General features: G+C 41.9%; 2 protein-coding genes across 2 annotated transcripts; one reads left to right on the top strand and one right to left on the bottom strand.

Moving 5' to 3' along the window:
* LOC123056018 (uncharacterized) lies at window positions 1-24098 on the bottom strand. The gene is made up of 6 exons (XM_044479791.1): window positions 23687-24098; window positions 3543-3560; window positions 3283-3427; window positions 3118-3187; window positions 654-874; window positions 1-466 (listed from the first exon to the last, which is right to left on the bottom strand). Exons 1-6 carry the CDS (start codon window positions 24096-24098, stop codon window positions 460-462), a joined length of 873 nt encoding a protein of 290 aa, XP_044335726.1. The 3' UTR covers window positions 1-459.
* Window positions 24099-24372: 274 nt separating this feature from the next.
* LOC123056017 (uncharacterized) lies at window positions 24373-26296 on the top strand. The gene is made up of 4 exons (XM_044479790.1): window positions 24373-24813; window positions 24909-25065; window positions 25214-25446; window positions 25631-26296. Exons 1-4 carry the CDS (start codon window positions 24373-24375, stop codon window positions 26294-26296), a joined length of 1497 nt encoding a protein of 498 aa, XP_044335725.1.
* The last annotated feature ends 1643 nt before the right edge of the window (window positions 26297-27939 follow it).

Here is a 27939-nt window from a genome sequence, read left to right as displayed (position 1 = left end):
TCGAAATGAAACTAATAATTTTAGAAAGAAAGACGATCCTATAAAATGCTAGAACAGAAACCAAAATTGTTGAAACTAAGCACTGTCAGTATCCCACCACTCAAAATGCTTGCTCCAAACTAACCACTGCAGAACAAGTGCATCACACTGAATCAGAAAAGATGTTATAGGCAGCAACATCACAACTCTACTACTTATTTTTTACAGGAAACATGTGGTAGTAAGAAGCACACGATGATGCCATGGTACATGTGGTTGCAGGAGTGAAGGAGGCCGGAGTGTCATTTCCGAGCACAATGTTCTTGTAGAACGCCAAATGGCATGGGGGAAATCCTCTTCCAATGGTCCTTGGACTCGACTTGATCAATGGCTTCGCCTTGACCATGCAGATTGCACCGTAAGCTCTGATGGAAGATCGTATGAAGTTGACACAAGACACCATCTGGGGAAACTTGGAATTCAGCTTCTGCAGAAAATAGGGTTAACGCTATGTCATCAAACACATTACTCTCCACTCCAAAAAGGAGTTTATCACAAACGATAACATAAACAGAAGCATGTAGTGGTGGTCATTATTGTCATCACATATGGTTCATCTAGAGTAAACCAAGTCAAAGTTGGAGAGAAGGAAACATAGTCCAGGATGATCTTACTTGAAGATTGCCAGTAACATTGAAGGGCACCCTGTGGTTGAACAGATCACGTCGAAGATGGAGAAGTTGAGCACCCCTGAGCCGAGGATGATAATCAGCATAGAAAAGATGGGGTCGTGAGTGTAGAACAAGTTGATTACAACGCCTCCTTCGAGCAATATTGCTGGTAGAGCTAGTATCATGGTGGCAAAGGGTGACATATAGTACACTGTTAAATAATGCTGCAGAATAAGATAACACATAATGAATCATCTTACCAAGGCAAGGACTTACAAGACTAAAGGGCACTATTGCTAAATCACAGCGGAACACGTTGAATCACTAGAGCCACGAATGTGCGGCACAGGACCTAATCCAATGGATGTGCTATTCTTGGAAGGGTACCAACTACCAAGTAGTATAAATATAGTAAATGTTATCTCTGGTGCTATTGTTCAATTTGGGAGTTGCATCTGTTGATGAGTGGTTATACAATGGTGGCCCTTATGAGCTAATTTTTATACACTTCTGACTTGGTGTAGCTTGTTATATGGTTCGTGAGTAGGAACTTAGTTTCTATCTGGGCATGCATCCCCGGATTGTTGTTGCTGTGGCTGCTACTGCTGTTTTCTTGATTTACCGTGTTGGTCAAGGAAGCTTCTCTGATGCTTTCAACTAAATGGGAGTGCCTAATCAACAGTCAGCTATTTTTCCTTTGAGCAACAGTCGATTTTTTGTCCAGTTACTGGCATGTGTACCTGTGTGTAAAAAATGCCTCCGTCCAGATTCTTGTCATCTTTTCCATTGGTTCTCTCACAGTGGAAAAATTCCCATGTTCCCCAGACCCAAAAAAGGGCTCGACAAACTGATGGCCCGGGGCTAATGGTTTTGATCATTAAGACCCAATGAAAACCTTCCAGTGCTATTTTGAACAAGCCAACACAATCAGAAAATGACTGGACAGCCCGATAGGGAGAGAGAGAAGCGATGACAGAAACGGAAGATTATTATCAATTTGGGAGTTGCATCTATTGATGAGTGGTTATACAATGGTGGCCCTTATGAGCTAATTGTTATACACTTCTTACTTGGTGTAGCTTGTTATATGGTTCGTGAGTAGGAACTTAGTTTCTATCTGGGCATGCATCCCCGGATTGCTGTTGCTGTGGCTGCTACTACTATTTTCTTGATTTACCGTGTTGGTCAAGGAAGCTTCTCTGATGCTTTCAACTAAATGGGAGTGCCTAATCAACAGTCAGCTATTTTTCCTTTGAGCAACAGTCGATTTTTTGTCCAGTTACTGGCATGTGTACCTGTGTGTAAAAAATGCCTCCGTCCAGATTCTTGTCATCTTTTCCATTGGTTCTCTCACAGTGGAAAAACTCCCATGTTCCCCAGACCCAAAAAAAGGCTCGACAAACTGATGGCCCGGGGCTAATGGTTTTGATCATTAAGACCCAATGAAAACCTTCCAGTGCTATTTTGAACAGGCCAACACAATCAGAAAATGACTGGACAGCCCGATAGGGAGAGAGAGAAGCGATGACAGAAACGGAAGATTATTATCAATCAAAGAGGTAAATCCCCCCCCCCCCCAAACACATGTAGCTCCCAGCCAAAACAGAGAAAGAGAATGAGGAAAATTATGTAGGGAACGGATTTCAAAAGATAGCGTCTTAGACAAAGGAGCCTAGGGAAAAAAATAAGGAAGAGATGATGTTCCTGATTGAAGACCACACACATATTGGATTCCATGGCACGCTTCAGAGCATTCACACAGCACAAAATAAAAATGGGACCATGACTCAGGACTGCTTAAAGGTTAACATGACATTTTGAACACCCAGGAAAATGAGGGAATGGACATTCTTAGGTTGAGAACAACTAGTAACTTTGGTTGCTTCTTAGGCGGAGTATGACTAGTAAAGTTCTGCTAGTCAGTCGAAGTCCAACTCCTTCTCCCTTTGCTGACTAAAGTTTGACACGCTGCGGAAGGATAAGTTCTTTTTTCCACCATAATAACAAATACTACTGGTACTTTATGCATGTTCACAATCATCTTACTAGGGGCACATGCTTTTAGCTCCGGCTTAAGTTGCTTATATAATGTAAGGTAGGTTTCTGCTGCAGGCTAGAATAAATTGCCCCTCTGTAACTCTTCCAATACATCAATTCAAATGTCATCACAATCCAACAAGCCCGACGTTGCAATCATAATACCATATCATGCAAACCATCCTAACATGCACTGAAACATGTTGTTGCCAACTTGCCATTGCAACCAAACTGCCATCGTGATCAACCACCATTTGTTTTAAGGCGCAATTTGTTTTAAGGGAACAAAGCCTAGAGGATATATATGAAATTCAATTATTTGAGGAAGCACCGTTCAAGTTCAGCCACGACAATAATACCCATCCAGCCAAAATTATGGCACCAGTTGCCAGGTCGTAAGCATTGTATGTCATGTAGCAAGGACAGATACCTTTACTTTCTCTGGCTGGACAATTGCTCCATGCCCTTGAGGGCACACATAGAAGCGGACGCCTTTCACCCTGCAGCATCCGAGAAATCAAAGAAAAATGTTTCAAGGAGCTATTGCTTCAAAGATCAACTATTCATCACTTTCATAGTTTGAGAATGAACATACATGCCATCGTGCTTTCCGAGTGGCTCATCGTATTGCACTCCAACCCAAAATCCATGTCCAAGGGGTTCAGCTTGGCCAACAAATTTTACAGTGCCCCTCTTGTCACCTGGCTCAACTTCACATCCATCTCCCACGTATTGCAATTTTTAAAACATAATAAAAAAGATATAACTTTCATTTCATGCTACAGAAGAAGAAAGCTTTCACCTGTATTTCAGATTGTCCATTTCAACAGCAAAGAGCCAATATTTACTACATACCTCTGAAAGCAGAGTACCCTGACAATAAGTTAATTATCTTGGTAGAATTTCCTACTGATTGTCAACTTAGTGAACTATACACATCTTGATAGTCATATTTTACGAGAAGAATTGCTACTGTTTTATCAAAATTCTAGTCAAACCAGCGAGCTATTAGAAGGAAATATACACTACAATACTCCGAATAGCTGCTCCAGCCAATGGTAGCAGTTTGTCAAGCTCATCTAGTCACGGGTTCATACATATTACTCAGGGTTATTTTTACAGGAGGAAATTACTGTAACCAATATGCTGGCAAACTTTACAAATTTGAAGATGCTATTACCAGCTACAGTATAGTTAGCAATGTTCCATTCATAATGCACATGTGTAAAGCAAATTAATTGACCTTGATGTTGGCACAATTCCTCCATTTGATTATCTGACTGGTAAAACAGACAAGAAATTGAGTAATCAGGCTGATGAAGGGAACAAAGTAGTCCAGAACGTGAGCAACTTGATTATCATCCAATATAGGTTTTTTTACACCATCTTTTCTTTGAATTTCCAGAAGTTTGCTGCACAATTGCACAAAGTTCAGATGCTAAGATCGAGTCTACCGCAAATGATTAACAAAAATTCTTAAAGCATGTCACCATATCCATACATTTCATAGGAGTCAACAATAACATAGTTAGGGCCGTATTGCCAGTTTTTTACATTATCTCCACTATTATGTTGAACACAAATATAAGGTTTGTCTATCTGAGCTTGCGAACTAAAATAAGAAGAATTTTGAATGATCCTGTCCAAAAGAGTGGCATCAAGTTTTAACTTTCGAATGCCACAGCAAACACATAAAATAGGAGTGAAGCTTTGAGGGGTAGATACCTTGCCAACATGTGGAACAACAAACCATGCAAGAACAACAAAACCTAGGGCAGTAGCAACAAAAACTCCAGTCCCCCCCCCCCCAAACTACGCCTTGCATGTGTCCTTGCAGCCACAACACTATGCTCTACAGAATTATTACTTGGGCTAACTGGTGGTTCTTCATTGTGCCTCCGAGAGAACACCACATGTGTACCGTGAGGATTGAACCACGATTGAAAACTAAGCAAAACAAATAAAAAAATCTGAAACTTTGCAACTTCGCTTATGACCAAATGTTTTACGTGCTTGCAAATTTTTACCAAACTTTGCAACCTTGTAAAACATTTGCTCGTAATCAATGCCACTAAGTTTCAGAATTTTTTAATATTTTTTTTTACTTTTCATTGCGTGGGTGCACCAAACTTGGGTGTAGCCACTACTTTCCCATCTCACATACAGTTGATCCATGGCTGGTGAACCACTTGAGTGCACATGGACAATGTGCAAGAGACAGCTCATTCTTGCAGGAACGTCCTATATCACGACGGCATCTTGCCGATGCAAAGGGGCTGATTCCACATCAGTAGCGCATACGAATATCTCCCCGTCAAAGCATATAAACCCGAGAAATATTGTAGCATTGGAGCCATCCTTGATGCTTGCTGGTGGAAGCTTTGGTGGCATTATTAGTCAATCCTTGCGCACGAGGGTTCCGGAGAAGGCAGTACAATGCCTATGAAACCCAGAGTAGAATCGTCTCTGAAATAAGGTTCCACACAATGGCATGCCAGGATAAAGGCAAAAATCATTATTAGGGCCGAAGCAAGATGGATCCGAAGTAGGTGGTTTGATGATACCAGGCTTTCGACTGCCATTCGGTTGCACATATTGTTCCTCAAAGATCATTTAGTCAATTAACCACACAGACACAGTGAGCTTTAAAGCTTAAAGGCACGCCTCTCTATGAGTCTGCACCTGTAAAAATGGAGAAGGAAATTACCAGTCTAGTAACTAGAGTAAGTAGTATGGTGCCAGGGCTAACAAAAGGTTAATGAGAGAAAGAAACGCCCGATCGTCTAATTAAAAATGCAATTAGAGGTGTTGGAAAATTAAGTAGAGTGAAGTGATGGGGTCCGCCGTTGATTAGCAAGAAGGGGGAGAATACTACTACACTACACTACTGGTCAATACAGGAAGTCTGTAAACTGATAAATCTGGGAGGGGAGGAAGTAGCTAAGCCTGGCCTGGGTGACGAATCGAGCAGCGGAACCCAAGTATAGTACCTGCAACTTCATAGGAGACGATTCGGTGAGGAAGAGAAATCCCGTGAGACGATCTGCGGGCAGCAGGAGGGGGTCCTTTACCTAGCTTGGAGCTGGAGCTGAGCAGCAGATACTGTGGAGCGGCAGCAGCAGTCTTGATGGATGACGCCGGCGGCGGCGGGACACGGACGACGAGGATTGGAGCAAGGCAAGAAACCAAGCAAAAAGCTCGGCGCCAGATTTTCTCCTTTCTTTTTCTTTTCCTCCTACGGGAGGAGAGGAGGAAGAGCAGAGTGTTTGCTTGCTCGCTCGCTGTTTGGTGTGGGTCATACATCGCCTTTTTTTACGGAAGGGTCACACATCGCCTGACGCGAGCTGGAGCGACCGCTCGCGTCAGGGCTTCGCAAATGGGCCGGCCCAGGTCGGTTACCGGTAAGTTCGTCTTTCCGGTTTTTTACAAACAAAATTTAAAAATTGAATTTTTAATATCTTAACACAATGTAAAAAAATTTACTTAATTCAAAATAAAAACTTTTGATACTATAATTGTTTTGACATTTTAAAAATATCATGTGTTTCAAAAATATTGTGTGATATTATAAAAAGTTAGATATATATAAAATAAATGTTTCAAATGTATATGAAAAATGTTGATAGCATACAAAAAACATCTCATGACATTTTCAAAATGTTCATACGTTTCAAAAAAAATGTATGTGTCATTACAAAAAAAATTTGAATCGCGTATTTGGAAAATGTTACACCTATATAAAATAATATTTTATATGTATATGAAAAAAATCTACAATGTTTATGAAAAAATAGACATCAAACATGTATTAAAAATTTAATCATTTTCATTAAAAATGTAATCATGTATTATGAAAAATGTTAAACATGTATAAAATTGGTCCTGATATAGAAGAAAAAGGTAGACATAAAAATATTTTTTTCAAATGTTATTGTGTATTTTAAAAATGATGTCTTAAAAAATGTCTCACATGTACATAGAAAACCAAGGAACAACGATACAAACAACACGTAGGAAACAAAAAAGTCAATAAAAATGGTCCCAAAACCAATGAAAACCGGTGAAAAGAAAGAGAAATGAACAAAGCCAAAGAAAATCGATGATAACCAAAGAAAGAAACAAAGAAAACCGAAGAACAATAAAAGAAAAAACTTGTGAAAACCGAGAAAGAGAATAAAAAACCATGAAAATTGAGGAAAAAATAAAAAAACTATGAATAACAAAAGAAAACAGAAGTTATACGAAGAAAATGAAAAACCCCAAGAAAACAGTTGAAAAACAAAAAGAACCAAAGAAAAAATAAAAGGAAAAAACCAGAGCAGAACAAAGGCGTCGAGCAAACTCTTATGCATGCAAACTAGTTGGACCATGCGGTCACATGGATGCATGCAAGCAACACTGTGGGGACCAGGTGAGATTAAGTGCGTTTGGGATTTCTAAAACGGACACAAACTTTTCTAAAGTAGCAGGAAGACATAATCTTTCCTAATAAAAAGGGTGTCACGGATCGCTAGCGGGCCAATGGCCGCCCGCTCGACGCGTTCAAATTTGAATCTAGCTGGGATTGTTTCCTCAGACTCTGGATCCAGTGAGAGCACCTATTGGACGCTCTTTGCGTCCAATAGCGCGCTGCCGCACAGCATGACCCACGACTGGGCCGGCCCACAAACAGGAAACAAAAGAGAGCGTGACATAAAGAAAAACTAGGCGCTGACAGGTATCGAACTCGCAACTTTTGATTCACAACGTGTGCAACTAGCCACGGCAGTTTCCGCTAAAAGCGAAGCGCAATTTGTTTCTTAATCTCACTAAAGCGGCACCCTAAAAACAATCTTTACAAAATTTCGAACGTTTCTTGAAAATTTAGGAAAACAATTGCCAAATTTGTTCTGAAAACGATAATATTTTTGTAGTTCCAAATATTTTTTTATTCCGCATATTTTTTGAAATCGTGAAATCCTGAACATTATTTGATTTGTGAATTTTTTTCACAAAAAAGAAACAATTTTCGAAATTCTAAACAAAATTAGAAAACACGAATATATTTTTCAATTCGCAAATTTATTTTATATATATGAACAGATTTTGATCTACGAACAATTTTAGAAAAATGAGAACATTTTTATTGGTAAACACAAACAAACTTTGAAAAACTAAAAAAAAATTTGAAATTGTAAAACATTTCTAAAAAATAGAACAAAAAAAAGTTCCAAACTTTTTTCTAAAAGTAACAAATGTTGAAACGCTGAAATTTTTTAAAATGTGAACAATTTTTGAAATTTAGAAAAATTACTAAAATTTTGAACAATTTGGTTAAAACTCTGAACATTTTATGAAAATCTGAAGAAAATTTAGGAAAACAATAAAATGCCAAATTTTGTTCTGAAAACGATAATATTTTGTAATTCCCACCATTTTTTGAAAATCGTGAATCCCGAACATTATTTCATTTATGAATTTTTTTCAAAAAAGAAACAATTTTCGAAATTCCAAACAAAATTAGAAAACACGAACATATTTTGAAATCCACAAAAAAAATTTAATTCGCAAATAACTTTTATATCTATGAACAGCTTTTGATCTATGAACAATTTTGGAAAATGAGAACATTTTTTTTGGAAAACACAAACAAACATTGAAAAATCAGAACAAAATTTGAAATTCTAAACCAAAATTTTAAAAATGAGAACAAAAATTAACATTCCAAACAATTTTTTGAAAACACAAACAAATTTTTAAACAATAAGTTTTTGAAAACGTGAACAGTTTTTGAAATTTAGAACATTTATTGAAATTGTGAACATAATTTGAAACTCTGAACATTTTATGGAAACCTGAAGAAAACATGAACATTTTTTGAAATGCAAGAACTTTCTTAATACACTAAAATATTTAGAATGTGTGAACATTTTTTGGTAACACCGACAATCTTTTAAAAAATAGAACACATTTCGATTTGTGAACAAAATTTTGAAACGAGAACATTTTTTGAAATATGCTAACATTTTCGTATTTTATGAACCAATTGTTTCATAATTTTAACATTTTCTTAATTCCCAGAATTTTTTATGGATTTGTGATTTTTTTGTATCCCGACTTTTGTGGAAAAGAAAAAAACGAAAACAAAAATGACAGAAAAAGAAAGATAGGAAAAGAAAGAAAGAAAAAGTAAGAAGGAAAAACGAAAAAAATTAAAAAACCCGTACAAGGAACCTTCTAGACGGTTCCCAAAACCGGTAAAACCGGCTGGGAATCTTCTAGAACTTTCACAAAATCGGAACTCCCAAGCGATTCGAACAGTGTGAGATGGGCCGGCCCGTGTGGTCGCGCACCTGTGCGCCCGACACTTTGACGCAGTTCCGGATCCAGTAGCCCAATTTGTGCTTCCTGTGCAAGAGTGGTACATCGAGGGCATACTCATCTTATCTTATCTGACTTTTTTTTAAGGCCATTATGGCTAGCTTTATTGATTGAAAATAGGGATTACATCGTCCACAAGGTTCGAAACGAGAAAGCCCGGAGGCTCGTCCGTCCAACTAAGAGAAATCTTATTACAATAACTGTAGTTAGCTAGCACACATGCGCTGCTTGGTTACAAGAACGTGGGCAGTACTGAAATTTGACCTTCCCGATCAACGAAGAGAGATCCACACACTCGGCAAAAATAGTTGCTGCTTCATCCCACCATCTAGCTTGGCCATCACATGATTCTATCACCGTTGTGGAGTCCGATTCTGCTTCAATCCGGGGGAAACCAAGTGAATTTGCAAAAGCCAATCCATCTCTCATCGCAAGGGCCTCGGTGGTAACTACATTAGCTGCATGGGGTATAAATTTACATTGTGCCGCTAGGAATGTTCCCTTCTCATCCCTAATCACAGCTGCTGTAGCACCCAAACCTTCATCAACAAAAAAGGCGGCATCAACATTTAGTTTGACAAACCTGGGTTCTGGTATCCTCCATTTTTCTACGGTAGTATTCATCATCTTCTCATTAGCCTGATGGTAATTATTTGCTATCGCCAATATGGACATCGGCCATTTAAAAGTAGGAGGAGGCGATCCATGGTGAGTGAATTGCCGACGGATCCACCATAGATACCAGCTTCCCACCACAATGACTTGCTTGACATCCAAATTAGGTTTCAAAGGAGCCGGGCTAGGTCCACCGAGGAGTAAATGTTCCAGTATGATAGAACCCGAACGATTCACCCGACCAGGCTTCGGCAATTGTTTCCGAGATGCCTAATCTGCTCCAGAGTTCCCTTGCGTGAATACAATCAAATAGCAAATGCTTAATATCCTCCGCACCATGATGACAGATTGGACATGCACCATTTGTACCTACATGTCTGTTAGTAAGGATGGATTTAAGCGGCAATATCCCGTGCAGCGCTCTCCAGCAAAAAATTTGGATTTTACGTGGGATGCAAAGCTTCCAGAGTACACTCCACACTGCCGGTGTATTCGATCTGTTTGGATGTGTCTGTGCAGTTGCATGAGCCCCAAAAGTTCGAATCCACTGAATACGGTATGCTGTACGAACAGAAAAATTCCCTTTCCGATCAGGGTGCCATGCTATAAAGTCATCAAAAGAATTGTAGTTTAATAGGATTTGTAAGATCCTGTTAACATCTACCGGATTTATGATCGACCGAAGCAAGTCTTCATCCCATGATCCGGTGTTGGGGTCGATGAGCTCTTGAACAATGGAAAGAATAGAATGGCCTCTCAATGATATCACCTTCCTGCCCGGGCTAGCTGGGATCCACGGGTCCCTCCAAATGTTCACATGCTCTCCTGTCCCAATTCTCCATATGTATCCCAGCTTGAAGGTCTCTAATCCTTTCATGATACTTTGCCAAGTAAACGATGCTCCATTTTTTAAGCTAGCTTGGAGTAGACTCCCATTTGGGAAATATTTTGCTTTGAGCACTCTAGCACACAAAGATTCAGGACATGTGATCAACCTCCAGCATTGTTTTGATAGCATTGCCAAGTTGAAGGAGTATAAATCTCTAAATCCCATGCCCCCTTCACTCTTGGGGTAGCATAGTTCCCACCACGAAAACCAATGCATTTTCTTATGTTCCTCATCATCACCCCACCAATACTGGGAAATTAAGTCCGTGATATCCTTACAAACACCTTTGGGTATACTGAAAACAGACATGGCAAAGACCGGGATAGCCTGCGCTACCGCTTTTATGAGAATCTCTTTGCCACCAATAGATAATACCTTCTCCATCCATCCTTTCAGTCTTTCTTTAATTCTTTCAACAAAATGTTTGAAGCAGTCACTTCTATCCGCCCCCACCATTGCTGGTAGCCCAAGATATTTATCAGTCAATGCTTCAGTATCAATATGTAATTCCTGACATATTTCAGCCCTTACCACCACAGAAGTGTTAGGACTGAAGAAAATGAAGGAAATATGCCCTATAGGCAATAATAAAGTATTATATATTTCCTTATATCATGATAAATGTTTATTATTCATGCTAGAATTGTATTAACCGGAAACATAATACATGTGTGAATACATAGACAAACAGAGTGTCACTAGTATGCCTCTACTTGACTAGCTCGTTAATCAAAGATGGTTATGTTTCCTAGCCATAGACATGATTTGCCATTTGATTAACGAGATCACCTCATTAGGAGAATGACGTGATTGACTTGACCCATTCCGTTAGCTTAGCACCCGATCGTTTAGTATGTTGCTATTGCTTTCTTCATGACTTATACATGTTCCTATGACTATGAGATTATGCAACTCCCGTTTACCGGAGGAACACTTTGTGTGCTACCAAACGTCACAACGTAACTGGGTGATTATAAAGGTGCTCTACAGGTGTCTCCAAAGGTACTTGTTGGGTTGGCGTATTTCGAGATTAGGATTTGTCACTCCGATTGTCGGAGAGGTATCTCTGGGCCCACTCGGTAATGCACATCACTATAAGCCTTGCAAGCATTGTGACTAATGAGTTAGTTGCGGGATGATGTATTACGGAACGAGTAAAGAGACTTGCCGGTAACGAGATTGAACTAGGTATCGAGATACCGACGATCGAATCTCGGGCAAGTAACATACCGATGACAAAGGGAACAACGTATGTTGTTATGCGGTCTGACCGATAAAGATCTTCGTAGAATATGTGGGAGCCAATATGGGCATCCAGGTCCCGCTATTGGTTATTGACCGGAGACGTGTCTCGGTCATGTCTACATAGTTCTCGAACCCGTAGGGTCCGCACGCTTAAAGTTACGATGACAGTTTTATTATGAGTTTATGTATGTTGATGTACCGAAGGAGTTCGGAGTCCCGGATGAGATCGGGACATGACGAGGAGTCTCGAAATGGTCGAGACGTAAAGATCGATATATTGGACGACTATATTCGGACTTCGGAAAGGTTCCGAGTGATTCGGGTATTTTTCGGAGTACCGGAGAGTTACGGGAATACGTATTGGGCCTTATTGGGCCATACGGGAAAGAAGAAAAAGGGCCTCAAGGGTGGCCGCACCCCTCCCCTTGGTCTGGTCCGAATTGGACTAGGGAAGGGGGGCGCTCCCTTCCTTCCTTCTCTTTTTCCCTTCCTCTTTTCCTATTCCATATGGGAGGTGGAATCCTACTAGGACTAGGGAGTCCTAGTAGGACTCCACACTTGGTGCGCCCCCTCCTAGGGCCGGCCTCCTCCTCCCTTGCTCCTTTATATACGGGGGCAGGGGGGCACCCCAGAGACACAACAATTGATCCTTGAGATCTCTTAGCCGTGTGCGGTGCCCCCCTCCACCATATTACACCTCGATAATACCATTGCGGAGCTTAGGCGAAGCCCTGCGTCGGTGGAACATCATCATCGTCACCACACCGTCGTGCTGATGAAAATCTCCCTCAACACTCGGCTGGATCGGAGTTCGAGGGACGTCATCGAGCTGAACGTGTGTAGAACTCAGAGGTGCCGTGCGTTCGGTACTTGATCGGTCGGATCGTGAAGACGTACGACTACATCAACCGCGTTGTGATAACGCTTCCGCTGTCGGTCTACGAGGGTACGTGGACAACACTCTCCCCTCTCGTTGCTATGCATCACCATGATCTTGCGTGTGCGTAGGAATTTTTTTGAAATTACTACGTTACCCAACAGTGGCATCTGAGCCTGGTTTTATGCGTTGATGCTATGCACGAGTAGAACACAAGTGAGTTTTGGGCGATATAAGTCATACTGCTTACCAGCATGTCATACTTTGGTTCAGCGGTATTGTGAGATGAAGCGGCCCGGACCGACATTACGCGTACGCTTACGCGAGACTGGTTTCACCGTTCGGAGCACTCGTTGCTTAAAGGTGACTGGCGGGTGTCTCTCTCTCTCACTTTAGTTGAACCGAGTGTGGCTACGCCCGGTCCTTGCGAAGGTTAAAACAGCACCAACTTGACAAACTATCGTTGTGGTTTTGATGCGTAGGTAAGAACGGTTCTTGCTAAGCCCGTAGCAGCCACGTAAAACTTGCAACAACAAAGTAGAGGACGTCTAACTTGTTTTTGCAGGGCATGTTGTGATGTGATATGGTCAAGACATCATGTGATATAATGTGTTGTATGAGATGATCATGTTTTGTAACCGAGTTATCGGTAACTGGCAGGAGCCATATGGTTGTCGCTTTATTGTATGAGATGCAATCGCCATGTAATAGTTTTACTTTATCACTAAGAGGTAGCGATAGTCGTAAAAGCAATAAATTGGTGAGACGACAACGATGCTACGATGGAGATCAAGGTGTCGCGCCGGTGACGATGGTGATCATGACGGTGCTTCGAAGATGGAGATCACAAGCACGGTGCTTCGGAGATGGAGATCACAAGCACGGTGCTTCGGAGATGGAGATCACAAGCACAAGATGATGATGGCCATATCATATCACTTATATTGATTGCATGTGATGTTAATCCTTTATGCATCTTATCTTGCTTTGATTGACGGTAGCATTATAAGATGATCTCTCACTAAAATTTCAAGATAAAAGTGTTCTCCCTGAGTATGCACCATTGCAAAAGTTCTTCGTGCTGAGACACCACGTGTTAATCGGGTGTGATAGGCTCTACGTTCAAATACAACGGGTGCAAAACAGTTGCACACGCGGAAGACTCAGGTTAAACTTGACGAGCCTAGCATATACATATATGACCTCGGAACACAGAGACCGAAAGGTCGAGCGTGAATCATATAGTAGATATGATCAACATAGTGATGTTCACCATTGAAACTACTCCATCTCACGTGTTAATCGGACATGGTTTAGTTGCTTTGGATCACGTAATCACTTAGATGATTAGAGGGATGTCTATCTAAGTGGGAGTTCTTAAGTAATATGATTAATTGAACTTAAATTTATCATGAACTTAGTCCTGATAGTATTTTGCAAATTATGTTGTAGATCAATAGCTCACGTTGTTGCTTCCCTGTGTTTATTTTTGATATGTTCCTAGAGAAAAATTATGTTGAAAGATGTTAGTAGCATAGATGCGGATTGGATCCGTGATCTGAGGATTATCCTCATTGCTGCACAGAAGAATTATGTCCTTGATGCACCGCTAGGTGACAGACCTATTGCAGGAGCAGATGCAGACGTTATGAACGTTTGGCTAGCTCAATATGATGACTACTTGATAGTTTAGTGCACCATGCTTAAACGGCTTAGAATCGGGACTTCAAAGACGTTTTAAACGTCATGGACCATCTAAGATGTTCTAGGAGTTGAAGTTAATATTTCAAGCAAATACCCGAGTTGAGAGATATGAAGTCTCCAACAAGTTCTATGGCTAAAAGATGGAGGAGAATCGCTCAACTAGTGAGCATGTGCTCAGATTGTCTGGGTACTACAATCGCTTGAACCAAGTGGGAGTTAATCTTCCAGATAAAATAGTGATTGACAGAATTCTCTAGTCACCATCACCAAGTTAGTAGAACTTCGTGATGAACTATAATATGCAAGGGATGACGAAAGTAATTCCCGAGCTCTTCGTGATGCTGAAATCGACGAAGGTAGAAATCAAGAAAAACATCAAGTGTTGATGGTTAACAAGACAACTAGTTTCAAGAGAAGGGAAAAGGGAAGAAGGGGAACTTCAAAAAGAATGGCAAGCAAGTTGCTACTCAAGTGAAGAAGCCCAAGTCTGTACCTAAGCCTGAGACTAAGTGCTTCTACTGCAAAGGGACTGGTCACTGGAGGCGGAACTGCCCCAAGTATTTGGTGGATAAGAAGGATGGCAAAGTGAACAAAGGTATATTGGATATACATGTTATTGATGTGTACTTACTAATGTTTATAGCAACCCCTCAGTATTTGATACTGGTTCAGTTGCTAAAGAGTAGTAACTCGAAAACGGGAGTTGCAGAATAAACAGAGACTAGTAAAAGGCGAGGTGACGATGTGTGTTGGAAGTAGTTCCAAGATTGATATGATCATCATCGCACACTCCCTATACTTTCGGGATTAGTGTTGAAACTAAATAAGTGTTATTTGGTGTTTGCATTGAGCATGAATATGATTTGATCATGTTTATTGCAATACGGTTATTCATTTAAGTTATAGAACAATTTTTGTTCTGTTTACATGAATAAAAACCTTTTATGGTCATACACACCAATGAAAATGGTTTGTTGGATCTCGATCGTAGTGATACACATATTCATAATATTGAAGCCAAAAGATGCAAAGTTAATAATGATAGTGCAACTTATTTGTGGCACTGCCGTTTAGGTCATATTGGTGTAAAGCGCATGAAGAAACTCCATACTGATGGGATTTTGGAATCAATTGATTATGAATCACTTGATGCTTGCGAACCATGCCTCATGGGCAAGATGACTAAAACGTCGTTCTCCGGAACTATGGAGAGAGCAACAGATTTGTTGGAAATCATACATACAGATGTATGTGGTCCGATGAATATTGAGGCTCGTAGCAGGTATCATTATTTTCTGACCTTCACAGATGATTTGAGCAAATATGGGTATATCTACTTAATGAAACAGAAGTCTGAAACATTTGAAAAGTTCATATAATTTTAGAGTGAAGCGGAAAATCATCGTAACAAGAAAATAAAGTTTCTACGATCTGATCGTGGAGAAGATTATTTGAGTTACGAGTTTGGCCTTCAGTTAAAATAATGTGAAATAGTTTCACTACTCACGCCACCTGGAACACCACGGTGTAATGGTGTGTCCGAACATCGTAACCGTACTTTATTAGAAATGGTGCGATATATGATGTCTTTTACCAAGCTACCACTATCGTTTTGGGGTTATGCATTAGAGACAGCTGCATTCACATTAAATAGGGTACCATCTAAATCCGTTGAGACGACATCTTATGAACTGTGGTTTGGTAAGAAACCAAAGTTGTCGTTTCTTAAAGTTTGGGGTTGCAATGCTTATGTGAAAAGGTTTCATCCTGATAAGCTCAAACCCAAATCGGAGAAATGTGTCTTCATAGGATACCCAAAGGAGACAGTTGGGTACACCTTCTATCACAGATCCGAAGGCAAGACATTCGTTGCTAAGAATGGATCCTTTCTAGAGAAGGAGTTTTTCTCGAAAGAAGTGAGTGGGAGGAAAGTAGAACTTGATGAGGTAACTGTACCTGCTCCCTTATTGGAAAGTAGTTCATCACAGAAATCTGTTCCTGTGACTCCTACACCAATTAGTGAGGAAGTTAATGATGATGATCATGTAACTTCAGATCAAGTTACTACCAAACCTCGTAGGTAAACCAGAATAAGATCCGCACCAGAGTGGTGCGGTAATCCTGTTCTGAAGATCATGTTACTAGACCATGACGAACCTACGAACTATGAAGAAGCAATGGTGAGCCCAAATTCCGCAAAATGGCTTGAGGCCATGAAATCTGAGATGAGATCCATGTATGAGAACAAAGTACGGACTTTGATTGATTTGCCCAATGATCGACGAGTCATTGAGATTAAATGGATCTTCAAGAGGAAGACGGACGCTGATAGTAGTGTTACTATCTACAAAGCTAGAATTGTCGCAAAAAGGTTTTCCGACAAGTTCAAGGTGTTGACTACGATGAGAGTTTCTCACTCGTATCTATGCTTAAGTCTGTCTGAATCATGTTAGCAATTGCCGCATTTTATGAAATATGGCAAATGGATAAACAAAACTACATTCCTTAATGGATTTATTAAAGAAGAGTTGTATATGATGCAACCAGAAGGTTTTGTCAATCCTAAAGGTGCTAACAAAATATGCAAGCTCCAGCGATCCATCTATGGACTAGTGCAAGCATCTCGGAGTTGGAATATACACTTTGATAAGTTGATCAAAGAATATAGTGTTATACAGACTTGCGGTGAAGCCTGTATTTACAAGAAAGTGAGTGGGAGCACTACAGCATTTCTGATAAGTATATGTGAATCACATATTGTTGATCGGAAATAATGTAGAATTATTCTGCAAAGCATAAAGGAGTGTTTGAAAGAAGTTTTTCAAAGATAGACCTCGGTAAAGCTGCTTACATATTGAGCATCAAGATCTATAGAGATAGATCAAGACGCTTGATAAGTTTTTTCAATGAGTACATACCTTAACAAGATTTTGAAGTAGTTCAAAATAGAACAGTCAAAGAAAGAGTTCTTGCTTGTGTTACAAGGTGTGAAATTGAGTAAGACTCAAAGCCCGACCACGGCAGAAGATAGAAAGAGAATGAAAGTCATTCCCTATGCCTTGGCCATTGGTTCTATAAAGTATGCCATGCTGTGTACCAGATCTATTGTATACCCTACACTGATTTTGGCAAGGGAGTACAATAGTGATCTAGGAGTAGATCACTGGACAGCGGTCAAAATTATCCTTAGTGGAATAAGGAAATGTTTCTCGATTATGGAAGTGACAAAAGGTTCGTCGTAAAGGATTACGTTGATGCAAGTTTTGACACTAAATCTAGATGACTCTAAGTCTCGGTCTAGATACATATTGAAAGTGGGAGCAATTAGCTAGAGTAGCTCCGTGAAGAGCATTGTAGACATAGATATTTGCAAAATACTTACGGATCTGAATGTGACAGACCCGTTGACTAAAATTATCTCACAATCAAAACATGATCACACCTTAGTACTCTTTGGGTGTTAATCACATAGCGATGTGAACTAGATTATTGACTCTAGTAAACCCTTTGAGTGTTGGTCACATAGAGATGTGAACTGTGGGTGTTAATCACATAGCGATGTGAACTAGATTATTGACTCTAGTAAACCCTTTGAGAGTTGGTCACATAGAGATGTGAACTATGGGTGTTAATCACATGGTGATGTGAATTATTGATGTTAAATCACATGGCGATGTGAACTAGATTATTGACTCTAGTGCAAGTGGGAGACTGAAGGAAATATGCCCTAGAGGAAATAATAAAGTATTATATATTTCCTTATATCATGATAAATGTTTATTATTCATGCTAGAATTGTATTAACCGGAAACATAATACATGTGTGAATACATAGACAAACAGAGTGTCACTAGTATGCCTCTACTTGACTAGCTCGTTAATCAAAGATGGTTATGTTTCCTAGCCATAGACATGAGTTGTCATTTGATTAACGAGATCACCTCATTAGGAGAATGACGTGATTGACTTGACCCATTCCGTTAGCTTAGCACCCGATCGTTTAGTATGTTGCTATTGCTTTCTTCATGACTTATACATGTTCCTATGACTATGAGATTATGCAACTCCCGTTTACCGGAGGAACACTTTGTGTGCTACCAAACGTCACAACATAACTGGGTGATTATAAAGGTGCTCTACAGGTGTCTCCAAAGGTACTTGTTGGGTTGGCGTATTTCGAGATTAGGATTTGTCACTCCGATTGTCGGAGAGGTATCTCTGGGCCCACTCGGTAATGCACATCACTATAAGCCTTGCAAGCATTGTGACTAATGAGTTAGTTGCGGGATGATGTATTACGGAATGAGTAAAGAGACTTGCCGGTAATGAGATTGAACTAGGTATCGAGATACCAACGATCGAATCTCGGGCAAGTAACATACCGATGACAAAGGGAACAACGTATGTTGTTATGCGGTCTGACCGATAAAGATCTTCGTAGAATATGTGGGAGCCAATATGGGCATCCAGGTCCCGCTATTGGTTATTGACCGGAGACGTGTCTCGGTCATGTCTACATAGTTCTCGAACCCGTAGGGTCCGCACGCTTAAAGTTACGATGACAGTTTTATTATGAGTTTATGTATGTTGATGTACCGAAGGAGTTCGGAGTCCCGGATGAGATCGGGGACATGACGAGGAGTCTCGAAATGGTCGAGACGTAAAGATCGATATATTGGACGACTATATTCGGACTTCGGAAAGGTTCCGAGTGATTCGGGTATTTTTCGGAGTACCGGAGAGTTACGGGAATACGTATTAGGCCTTATTGGGCCATACGGGAAAGAAGAAAAAGGGCCTCAAGGGTGGCCGCACCCCTCCCCTTGGTCTGGTCCGAATTGGACTAGGGAAGGGGGGCGCTCCCTTCCTTCCTTCTCTTTTTCCCTTCCTCTTTTCCTATTCCATATGGGAGGTGGAATCCTACTAGGACTAGGGAGTCCTAGTAGGACTCCACACTTGGTGCGCCCCTCCCAGGGCCGGCCTCCTCCTCCCTTGCTCCTTTATATACGGGGGCAGGGGGGCACCCCAGAGACACAACAATTGATCCTTGAGATCTCTTAGCTGTGTGCGGTGCCCCCCTCCACCATATTACACCTCGATAATACCATTGCAGAGGTTAGGCGAAGCCCTGTGTCGGTGGAACATCATCATCGTCACCACGCCGTCGTGCTGACGAAACTCTCCCTCAACACTCGGCTGGATCGGAGTTCGAGGGACGTCATCGAGCTGAACGTGTGTAGAACTCGGAGGTGCCGTGCGTTCGGTACTTGATCGGTCGGATCGTGAAGACGTACGACTACATCAACCGCGTTGTGATAACGCTTCCGCTGTCGGTCTACGAGGGTACGTGGACAACACTCTCCCCTCTCGTTGCTATGCATCACCATGATCTTGCGTGTGCGTAGGAAATTTTTTGAAATTTCTACGTTACCCAACAGAAAACACTTGACTTTGACAAACTCACCAACTAGCCCGAACTCTGGCAGTAGGTTTCCAGAACATGCTGTAAGGAAGCTACATTTAAAATATCTGGTTTCATAAGAATTAGAGAATCGTCAGCAAATAAGAGGTGTGATACTGACGGTGCATTTCTGCACACTCTAACTCCTTCGATGCCACCAGCTTCTTCATACTGCAATAGACTGGATAGACCTTCCGCGCACAGAAGGAATAGGTATGGGGAGAGAGGATCCCCTTGTCGTATACCCCTAGTAGGGGTAAACTTATCTGTCTCTTGGGAATTGAATCTTACTCTGTAGGAAACAGAGCTAACACAAGCCATCATGAGTTCAATCCACTGACTATGAAAACCTAGAGCAACCATCATGTCATGCAAAAACGACCATTCCACCCTGTCATAAGCTTTATGCATGTCCAACTTTACTGCACATAATCCTGTTTGGCCGGCCCTTTTATTCTTTATTTTATGCACACATTCATACGCTATCAGGATGTTATCCGTGATCATCCTCCCAGGGACGAAGGCACTTTGGGTGGGAGAAATAATCTCAGGCAGAATGTTTTTCAGACGGAAAGCTAGCATCTTAGAGATTATCTTGTATAAAACATTACAAAGACTTATAGGGCGGAATTGTGTTACCAGTTCGGTTGAGTCAGTTTTGGGGATCATCACAATTGTAGTCTCATTCCAGTCCGCCGGAATTATTCTGGAATTGATTGCAAGAAGTACCTCCGCTGTTATGTCATCTCCCAAAATATGCCAAAACTTTTTAAAGAATATTGAATGGAGACCATCTGGACCGGGAGCCTTAATATCCCCAATACTGAACACAGCTTTTTTAACATCATCAGTAGTATACGGTGCCATCAAAAAATTGTTCATCTGGTCAGTGACTTTGTGCTGTACCTTGTGTAAAATCTATGGGCCTGTGTGCTGCACTTCTGACGTGAATAGATGTGTAAAGTAGTTCAATACATGCGAGTTCAGTTCTGGCATACCTTCAAGCCAATTGCATCCAACATCTTTCAGTCTCTTTACAAAATTCCTTTTCCTTCTAGCTGAAGCATAAGCCTGGAAAAAACCAGTGTTGCGGTCACCACTTGTTAGCCAGGTTGCTTGGGATCTTTGCATTTCCTGTATTTCTTCTAGCTCTAGCAAGTATTTGATTAACTCAGCTAACTCCTTTCTTTGTACATCATTTTCATCATTCATAGGGCCTGCCATGGCCTTCTCAAGCTCCCTTTGTGCTTTGTGAAGGCGCTTTTTTGGCTTCTTAAGGACCCTCTGATCCCAGTCATGGAAGCTAACATGCATTTTATTGAGTTTTTCATGTATGTTCATGACAGTGGGATCTATCCCTGCCTCGTTCCATGCATTCATCACTTTCTCATCAAATGTCTTTTCCCTCAGCCATCACGCTTCGAATCTTTTGGCATGAATATTGTTCGTTCCACTCGGTGGCTGTACATAGTACTCAGTATCCACAAGGAGCGGTCTGTGGTCTGAGTGATTGAACTCCATATTCTGTAGTGCCGCGTGGGGAAAACGGGCAGACCACAAATCATTCACAAGCCCTCTATCGAGACGTTCCCTGATCCGACCTCGACGCCATGTATATGGATCACCGAGGTACCCAAGATCATGCAGCTCACAATCCTCAACAACTTCATGGAATTCTTGCATGTATTGGGGCGGGCGCGGATTGCCTCCTTCCTTCTCATGAAGGTGCATGATTTCATTAAGGTCACCCACCAGGAGCCATGGTAGGTTATGAGCTTGGTGTAGTCATCGCATACGAGACCACGTCAAGTGTTTGTTCTCCCATCTAAAATCTCCATACATCCCAGTCAAACGCCAAACAGAATTATTATTATCCTCAATCGTTACATCAATGAACATAGGATCAAGAGCTAATCCATGAACATTGACATTATTATTCAAAAAAGAACTAAACCTCCACTTCTACCATTACTCGAACAAACTAGTTTTTGGTCCATCTTCAATCTTTTCCGAAGACACTCTGCCGGATAGCTATCAAGGTGCGTCTCTGACAAAAACATCACCTCGGGGTTGCATCTTCGCTGGACATCCAGCAAAGCACGTACTGCCGGGGCGTTCCCGAGACCCCGACAGTTCCAAGCCAGTATTTTTATAAAGCACGGACTGTTTCTGGTCATCCGTCACGCCATTTTACAAATAAACCCCTTAGTTTTCTGTAAATCAACCCGCAGTACACGTTTAAGTTACAACCGAACCGTTTTTTCTCATTTTCTCAGAAAATCCCCTGATGTTTTAGAAAATCAACCCGCCGTCCATATTTAAGTCAGCCGAAACGTTTTTTCAGTTTTAACAGAAAACCCCTTGACGTTTCGGTTAATCAATCTACAGTTTATGTAAAATAAGATTATTCATATCTTTTAAACCGTAACTTAGATTTTAACATGTTATATATGAAACTTGATTAGAAAAATATGTAGAATCTAAATATGAAGTTATTTTTAGCTGTTAAATATTTCTAAAATATAATTTTTGGTGCAAACTTAATATATAGTGTACGGTCTGTTTTTTTTTGTACCGTCGGTGATTCGAATTGCAAATAAACATCTATTAAAACCAGAGAGAGAAAAAACATCGAGAACCATGCATACACAACTATGAAAAACCTTGCGGGAAAAAAACAACATACTTTTATCTTATTTTTCAAGCGAGTCTGCGCACGTGCGCGTGCAAAAGAGAGAGACATTAAGACTAACCACATTCAAACGTGTTTTCATTGTGTGAGCACAGAGGTCACTGTCGGCAACACAAATGTGATGCCATGTGAAACTAAAAGACGTGGGCCTATTAATGTCTTGAGTCATGTTTATTGGGTTAAGAGTGTGTGTTATTTTCTTTCCCGTTGCAATGCACGGGCTTTTTCTTTCGAGCGAGTGTCTGAGTACAGAGGAAATACAAATGTGATGCCATGTGAAACTAAAAGACGCGGGCCTATTAAGGTCTTGAGTCATGGTTATTATTGGGTTAAGAACGTGTGTTATTTTCTTTCCCGTTGCAACACACGGGTTTTTTTTGCTAGTGTAGCTCAATTCTCTGTTAGAGATAATCACGATTAGGAAGTCGAGTCCGGCATGGACTTGTAGTTGTGGCCGAGTCGGCTGCGTATAGGTTGAATTAATAGTAGCTATATATAATTACGTGGTTCCCCCTGTAAACCCCGATCGAATCGAGAAAAGCAATAAACTGATAGGTGCGACCGTCGACTTGTGTGTTCGATCGAACAAGCCGGCGGCTGGTTGCTTCGTACGTGCCTGCTTTGTGCCTGCATGTCCTAGCTACGTACGTCAAGAAGAAACGATCCACCTGTGCACTAGCGTATTTGTGTAGGATTCTCCAAGGGTTTCTTTTTCCTTTGTGCGAATAACCGCGCGTCTAGCGGCGGCGGAAACAAAGAGCGGCGGCCGGTGGGTCGATCTTGTCCGAGATGGAATCCAGGAAAGATCAATCTGACGAGTTGTCGACGCTGATACAGGATATCATCTCGCTGGAGAGGGAGCTAGCGCAAAGACTTGCTTGGGTCCCTTAAACTGAGCCGTAAACTCTGTGTATTGCGAGAGAGCGGAGCTCGGTTACATATACATCGAGACCCCTACATGCAGGGCACGTCTCGTGGTGGTTGCGTTAGACTAGGAAGGATCCTGAAGACTAGCCTACCTAGTTACAACAGATTACAGGATAATCATCAACACAAGTGTACATACAATGAACGTGACAGTTCAACACCCCCCCCCCCCCCCCCCGCGCAGTCCGAACGGCGCTTGGCAAGACGTTCAGACTGGAGCGAAAATCACGAAACACCGAGGATGGAAGCCCCTTGGTGAAAACATCAGCAAACTGGGATGCCGTCGGGACGTGCAACACCTTCACCTCCCCGAGGGCCACACGGTCTCGTACAAAGTGCAGGTCGATCTCCACATGCTTCGTGCGCTGCTGCTGGATGGGATTAGACGAGAGATATACGGCACTCACATTATCACAGTACACAATCGTAGCTCGACGAGGGGGGCGATGAAGCTCGAGGAGGAGTTGGCGAAGCCAGCAGGACTCAGCCACACAGTTAGTGACTGCATGATACTCCGCCTTGACGCTGGGATCAGTAGGGAGGGCTGCTGTAGCGGCGCCGTCGGCGAGCGCGGCGGCGGCGGCGGCTGCAGCCTCGGAGGAGTCGGCATCTGCCTGAGGAGAAGAAGGAGGAGTAGTCATAGCTCTGATACCAAACTGAGCCGTAAACTCTGTGTATTGCGAGAGAGCGGAGCTCGGTTACATATACATCGAGACCCCTACATGCAGGGCACGTCTCGTGGTGGTTGCGTTAGACTAGGAAGGATCCTGAAGACTAGCCTACCTAGTTACAACAGATTACAGGATAATCATCAACACAAGTGTACATACAATGAACGTGACAGTTCAACACCTTACTCCCACGATTTCTCGCTGGGAGGATATCCTCTCTGGAACAACAACATGGAAGGGATTCATGGCCGACAACACAATGTTCGTTCCTGTACACAAGAAGAACACGGACTCGCCGCAGGTTAGAGACGACGAGAAAGAACTCGTCGATTCCATCCTCCAAGACACGGAGGACCTGGGCCACCGGCTGCTATCCATGTCACAATATCTTTGGATTTCCCATGCCCGCATCTCCTTGTACACGACCGATGAGCTGGTTACCACAACATCCAGATTAAAGAAAATCTCCAAGGATTTCTACAAGGCTACCGAGGAGGCGGCAGAGGAGAAGAGGAAGGAAGATAAGGAGAGGGATAGGATGAGGAACAAGGATGCAGAGAGGGATCAGATGATGCTGACCCACGAATTCTTGCGTCTCTCCTCCAGTGTCCTGGCTAGACCCAACCTTTACAAGAATGAGTTGGCGATGATGTTTACGGTGGAGGATGAGGAAGAGTATGAGAGGGTGATGGAGGCGGAGAGGGAGATGGAGAGGCAGAGGGAGAACTGCAAGCGGCGGAGAAGAAAGAAGAGGCCCCGAAGAAGCCTCCGATTGTGGAGGTGGAGCACGCTGCTGACGAGCAGGAAACGAAATCACAAACGGACCAACTCAAAGAGTGGATGGATGATGAGCTGGAATGTTTCGCAGGCCACCGTAGCACCTGGGAACGCTCTAGTGGCAGCAAGTCCGGACGGTGCGGCGGCTTCGAAGATAAAAGTAAGTAAAACATGCATGCTGCAGCTTAGCTTACTCAGCTTTTTTTCCTTGGTCTGTTTGCTCTAGTCATGTCTCAAGAAATTTCTGCATATCACTAATTTCCCCCCTTGGAAGTGAATTGATTGTCTTTGCTTTATTTGTTTTGCAGCCACATTGAGTCCTATGCAGTTTACGCACTGCATACCCGGTATCATCCCGCCCCGTGCCGCTGTCACTGGGAGCACATTGCAGATCTACTCCTTCAAAATTGTTGAACTTAGTGATGACCTCAAATGGCCACTCAGGGTGTATGGTGTGGTCGCTGCCCGAGACACCGTGGACCGCAACCGCAACCTTCTCTTCGCTCGGTCAAGGATTAGGTGCCAAGTACTCACTCAAGATGTATGTACCATTGTATATTCAGTTTATTATGTTCATTGTCAAATATTTCTTTCATGTAATATATACTTCGTTGTCCTCTGTTTCATTTAAGTAATACGAGTATATACTTCTTTGTCCTCTGTTTCTTTTAAATACTACTTTTCTTCTTCTTTAGCTAAATATAATGATGATCTAATGATTGCAGGACTCTTATCTGCGCTTGACTGGCCCTTCTCGTGCAATTCTAGCTGTGGACTATGTTGACTTTGAAGTCGAACTAAAAGTACATGATGGAGATGATGAGCTCAAAGATACACAGTTGATGTGTGCCGTCAACCGTTATGATGGCAAACGTTATGATGAAGCAGATGACAACGGTGAGCACCGACCTTTACCGTTCGATAGTCCCTTCTGTAGAGCAGAGTTGAGGTTTGAGAGGCTTCTTACAACGGTTCAAGCCACTATTTTATCCATTCGTTTTATTGGAGAGGAGTTTCCTTTCAAATTCGGTGGCCAGGTTGCCTGTGTTATTGATGGCACACGTGAGAAGGTTGTTTTGTTTCATTCCATTGAAGAACGTGAAGTAGATCTAGATGGTTATGTTCCTTTGTCAAGGAATGTCGTTTCGGTAGATATTAGAGGAGGGTTGGATGTTGTGGTAGAAGCCTACGGGCGTTCTGGCTCTACATCTGGTCATTTCTACTTCCCTTCCAAGTATTGCAACACAAGTCAGGGTAGATTTTCCGTCTGTGGTTCTGAGGTGGAGATTACCGTTGCTTGGTCCCGGCTTGTGGGGGACAAGATGGCGATGTTGATTGAGGGATACACTACTCAGGTGCTATCTGCGATCAGGGGCCAAGGCGGTTGCTGAGGCGAAGAATCTCTGCCTGGCCGTCTGGAAGGGCGTGCAGCCGGCGGCCAAGCTGCCGTCCAAGCACACTCCACCTGCGGTCTTCCTGCAGGTCGTATTGTGGCTGAAGATACTAAAGATACCTCATTTTGATTTTGAAGAAGTTAAAGCCAATTCTTGCCTGGATGTTCTGAAGATACTGTCATATTGGAATCAGATGCCTCTGTGGTGGTCTCCGCAGTCCTAGACACGTGCCCAAACTTGTTCAGACTCCATGCTATCTACAAGGAAATTAAAGTAAATGGTTGCACTTTGATCCCCTGGTCAGTAGCCAAGACAAGGAGAGAACAAAATCATGCTGCTCACATTGTAGATGTTGGTCTTATTAAAAATACAGGAGCAGGGGATGTTGGCTGTCAAAACTCCCATGAGTTGCATTGCAATCATGTACTATTATATCCAGTAGAGTCTAAATAAATATTAATTCTACACCTGGACTTACTGTAACAAGCAGGAACACATCGACATTATATGTTTCCTGTTATGTTTTGCATGCTAAGCGTTTAGAAAGTTGGCATGTGCCAAAAAAAAGCTTCTCGTTTCCCCTGGTATATTCTTCATCCCTACTAAAATGGATAAAATAAAGGACTGATACTACATATGTAGGCATTCTTCATCTCTACTAAAGTATATTCTTCATTATGTGGTTATTCACCTGTAATTAAATCATCCCTGCATACCTACCTGCTTTTCTTCTGTCACAACTCACAATTCATAAGCAGTCTTACTTCTTAGGTGAGCTCTGTCTTGTACTATTCTCTCTATCTGCATTTATTCTTGACTCGGCACATTTACTTTTTTCGGTTATACCTTTGTACTACACTGAATCTAGGAAATATAAAGTAGATGAATGATGTGTTTATTCCTGTGTATCCTATGTGACCTTCAATTATGTTTTCTTTCAGGAGTAAGAAGTCAATTGGAGTGAGAAGTGTGACAAGTACCATGAGCTCAACTGATTCATTCACCAAGCTGGTAAAAGCAGAAACTTTAAAAAGATCATCTCAACAAGGTATGCAAGTAATTTCTTTTGGGTGTTTGAATTGGAGTAAATTGCACAGAAGCACCATAATTGAGGCATTGAAAACAGATTGGTACCAAGATTATTATTTTTACGTGTCAGTACCAACTTTGGGACGAGGCGTTGCAAAAAAGGCTAAAAATGCTGTTTATACGTATTGACAGGAAAACTGACTGGTTGGGCCTGCCTGTTGGGTGCTGACGTGGCATGTTTTTTATGAAAAACTCCCTTGCTTTGTACGTAATCACATAAATGCCCAATTATTTTTGCGTCGGTTTGAACAAATAAATAATAAATAAAGCGAACAAAAATAGAATCCCGCGACGGATTCGAACCGGCAACCTGCTGTTCAGCTGCGCCGCGCGCCAGCCAACTCGCCAGAACAGAGCTCGCGACATAAACCAGGCGAGAATCTTTTTATACTAGCTCAGGCACGCCGGGCCGGCCCACCGAGGCCTGCATTATTTTTTCGTTTCGCACTTACCTGGCACGCGTGTTGGGCCTCATTCGTTGCCCCGATTTCTTTACGTTTCATTTCTCTTACTTATTATGCTTTATTTTTGTTTCTGGTTTTGGCTTATTT

This window comes from Triticum aestivum, chromosome 2D (genome assembly GCF_018294505.1).
Source record: "Triticum aestivum cultivar Chinese Spring chromosome 2D, IWGSC CS RefSeq v2.1, whole genome shotgun sequence".
Classification (NCBI taxonomy): Eukaryota; Viridiplantae; Streptophyta; class Magnoliopsida; order Poales; family Poaceae; genus Triticum; species Triticum aestivum.
This window is presented reverse-complemented; position numbering and strand designations above follow the sequence as displayed.

Coding starts and splice junctions, on each gene's coding strand:
- LOC123056018 (XM_044479791.1), bottom strand. CDS start 24,098: ATGACTACTCCTCCTTCTTCTCCTCAGGCAGATGCCGACTCCTCCGAG. Junction 3,188..3,282: donor CTCGGAAAGCACGATGGCAT/GTATGTTCATTC, acceptor CGGATGCTGCAG/GGTGAAAGGCGTCCGCTTCT. Junction 875..3,117: donor TCCAGCCAGAGAAAGTAAAG/GTATCTGTCCTT, acceptor CTTATTCTGCAG/CATTATTTAACAGTGTACTA.
- LOC123056017 (XM_044479790.1), top strand. CDS start 24,373: ATGGCCGACAACACAATGTTCGTTCCTGTACACAAGAAGAACACGGAC. Junction 24,814..24,908: donor ATGAGGAAGAGTATGAGAGG/GTGATGGAGGCG, acceptor CCGATTGTGGAG/GTGGAGCACGCTGCTGACGA. Junction 25,066..25,213: donor CGGCGGCTTCGAAGATAAAA/GTAAGTAAAACA, acceptor TTTGTTTTGCAG/CCACATTGAGTCCTATGCAG.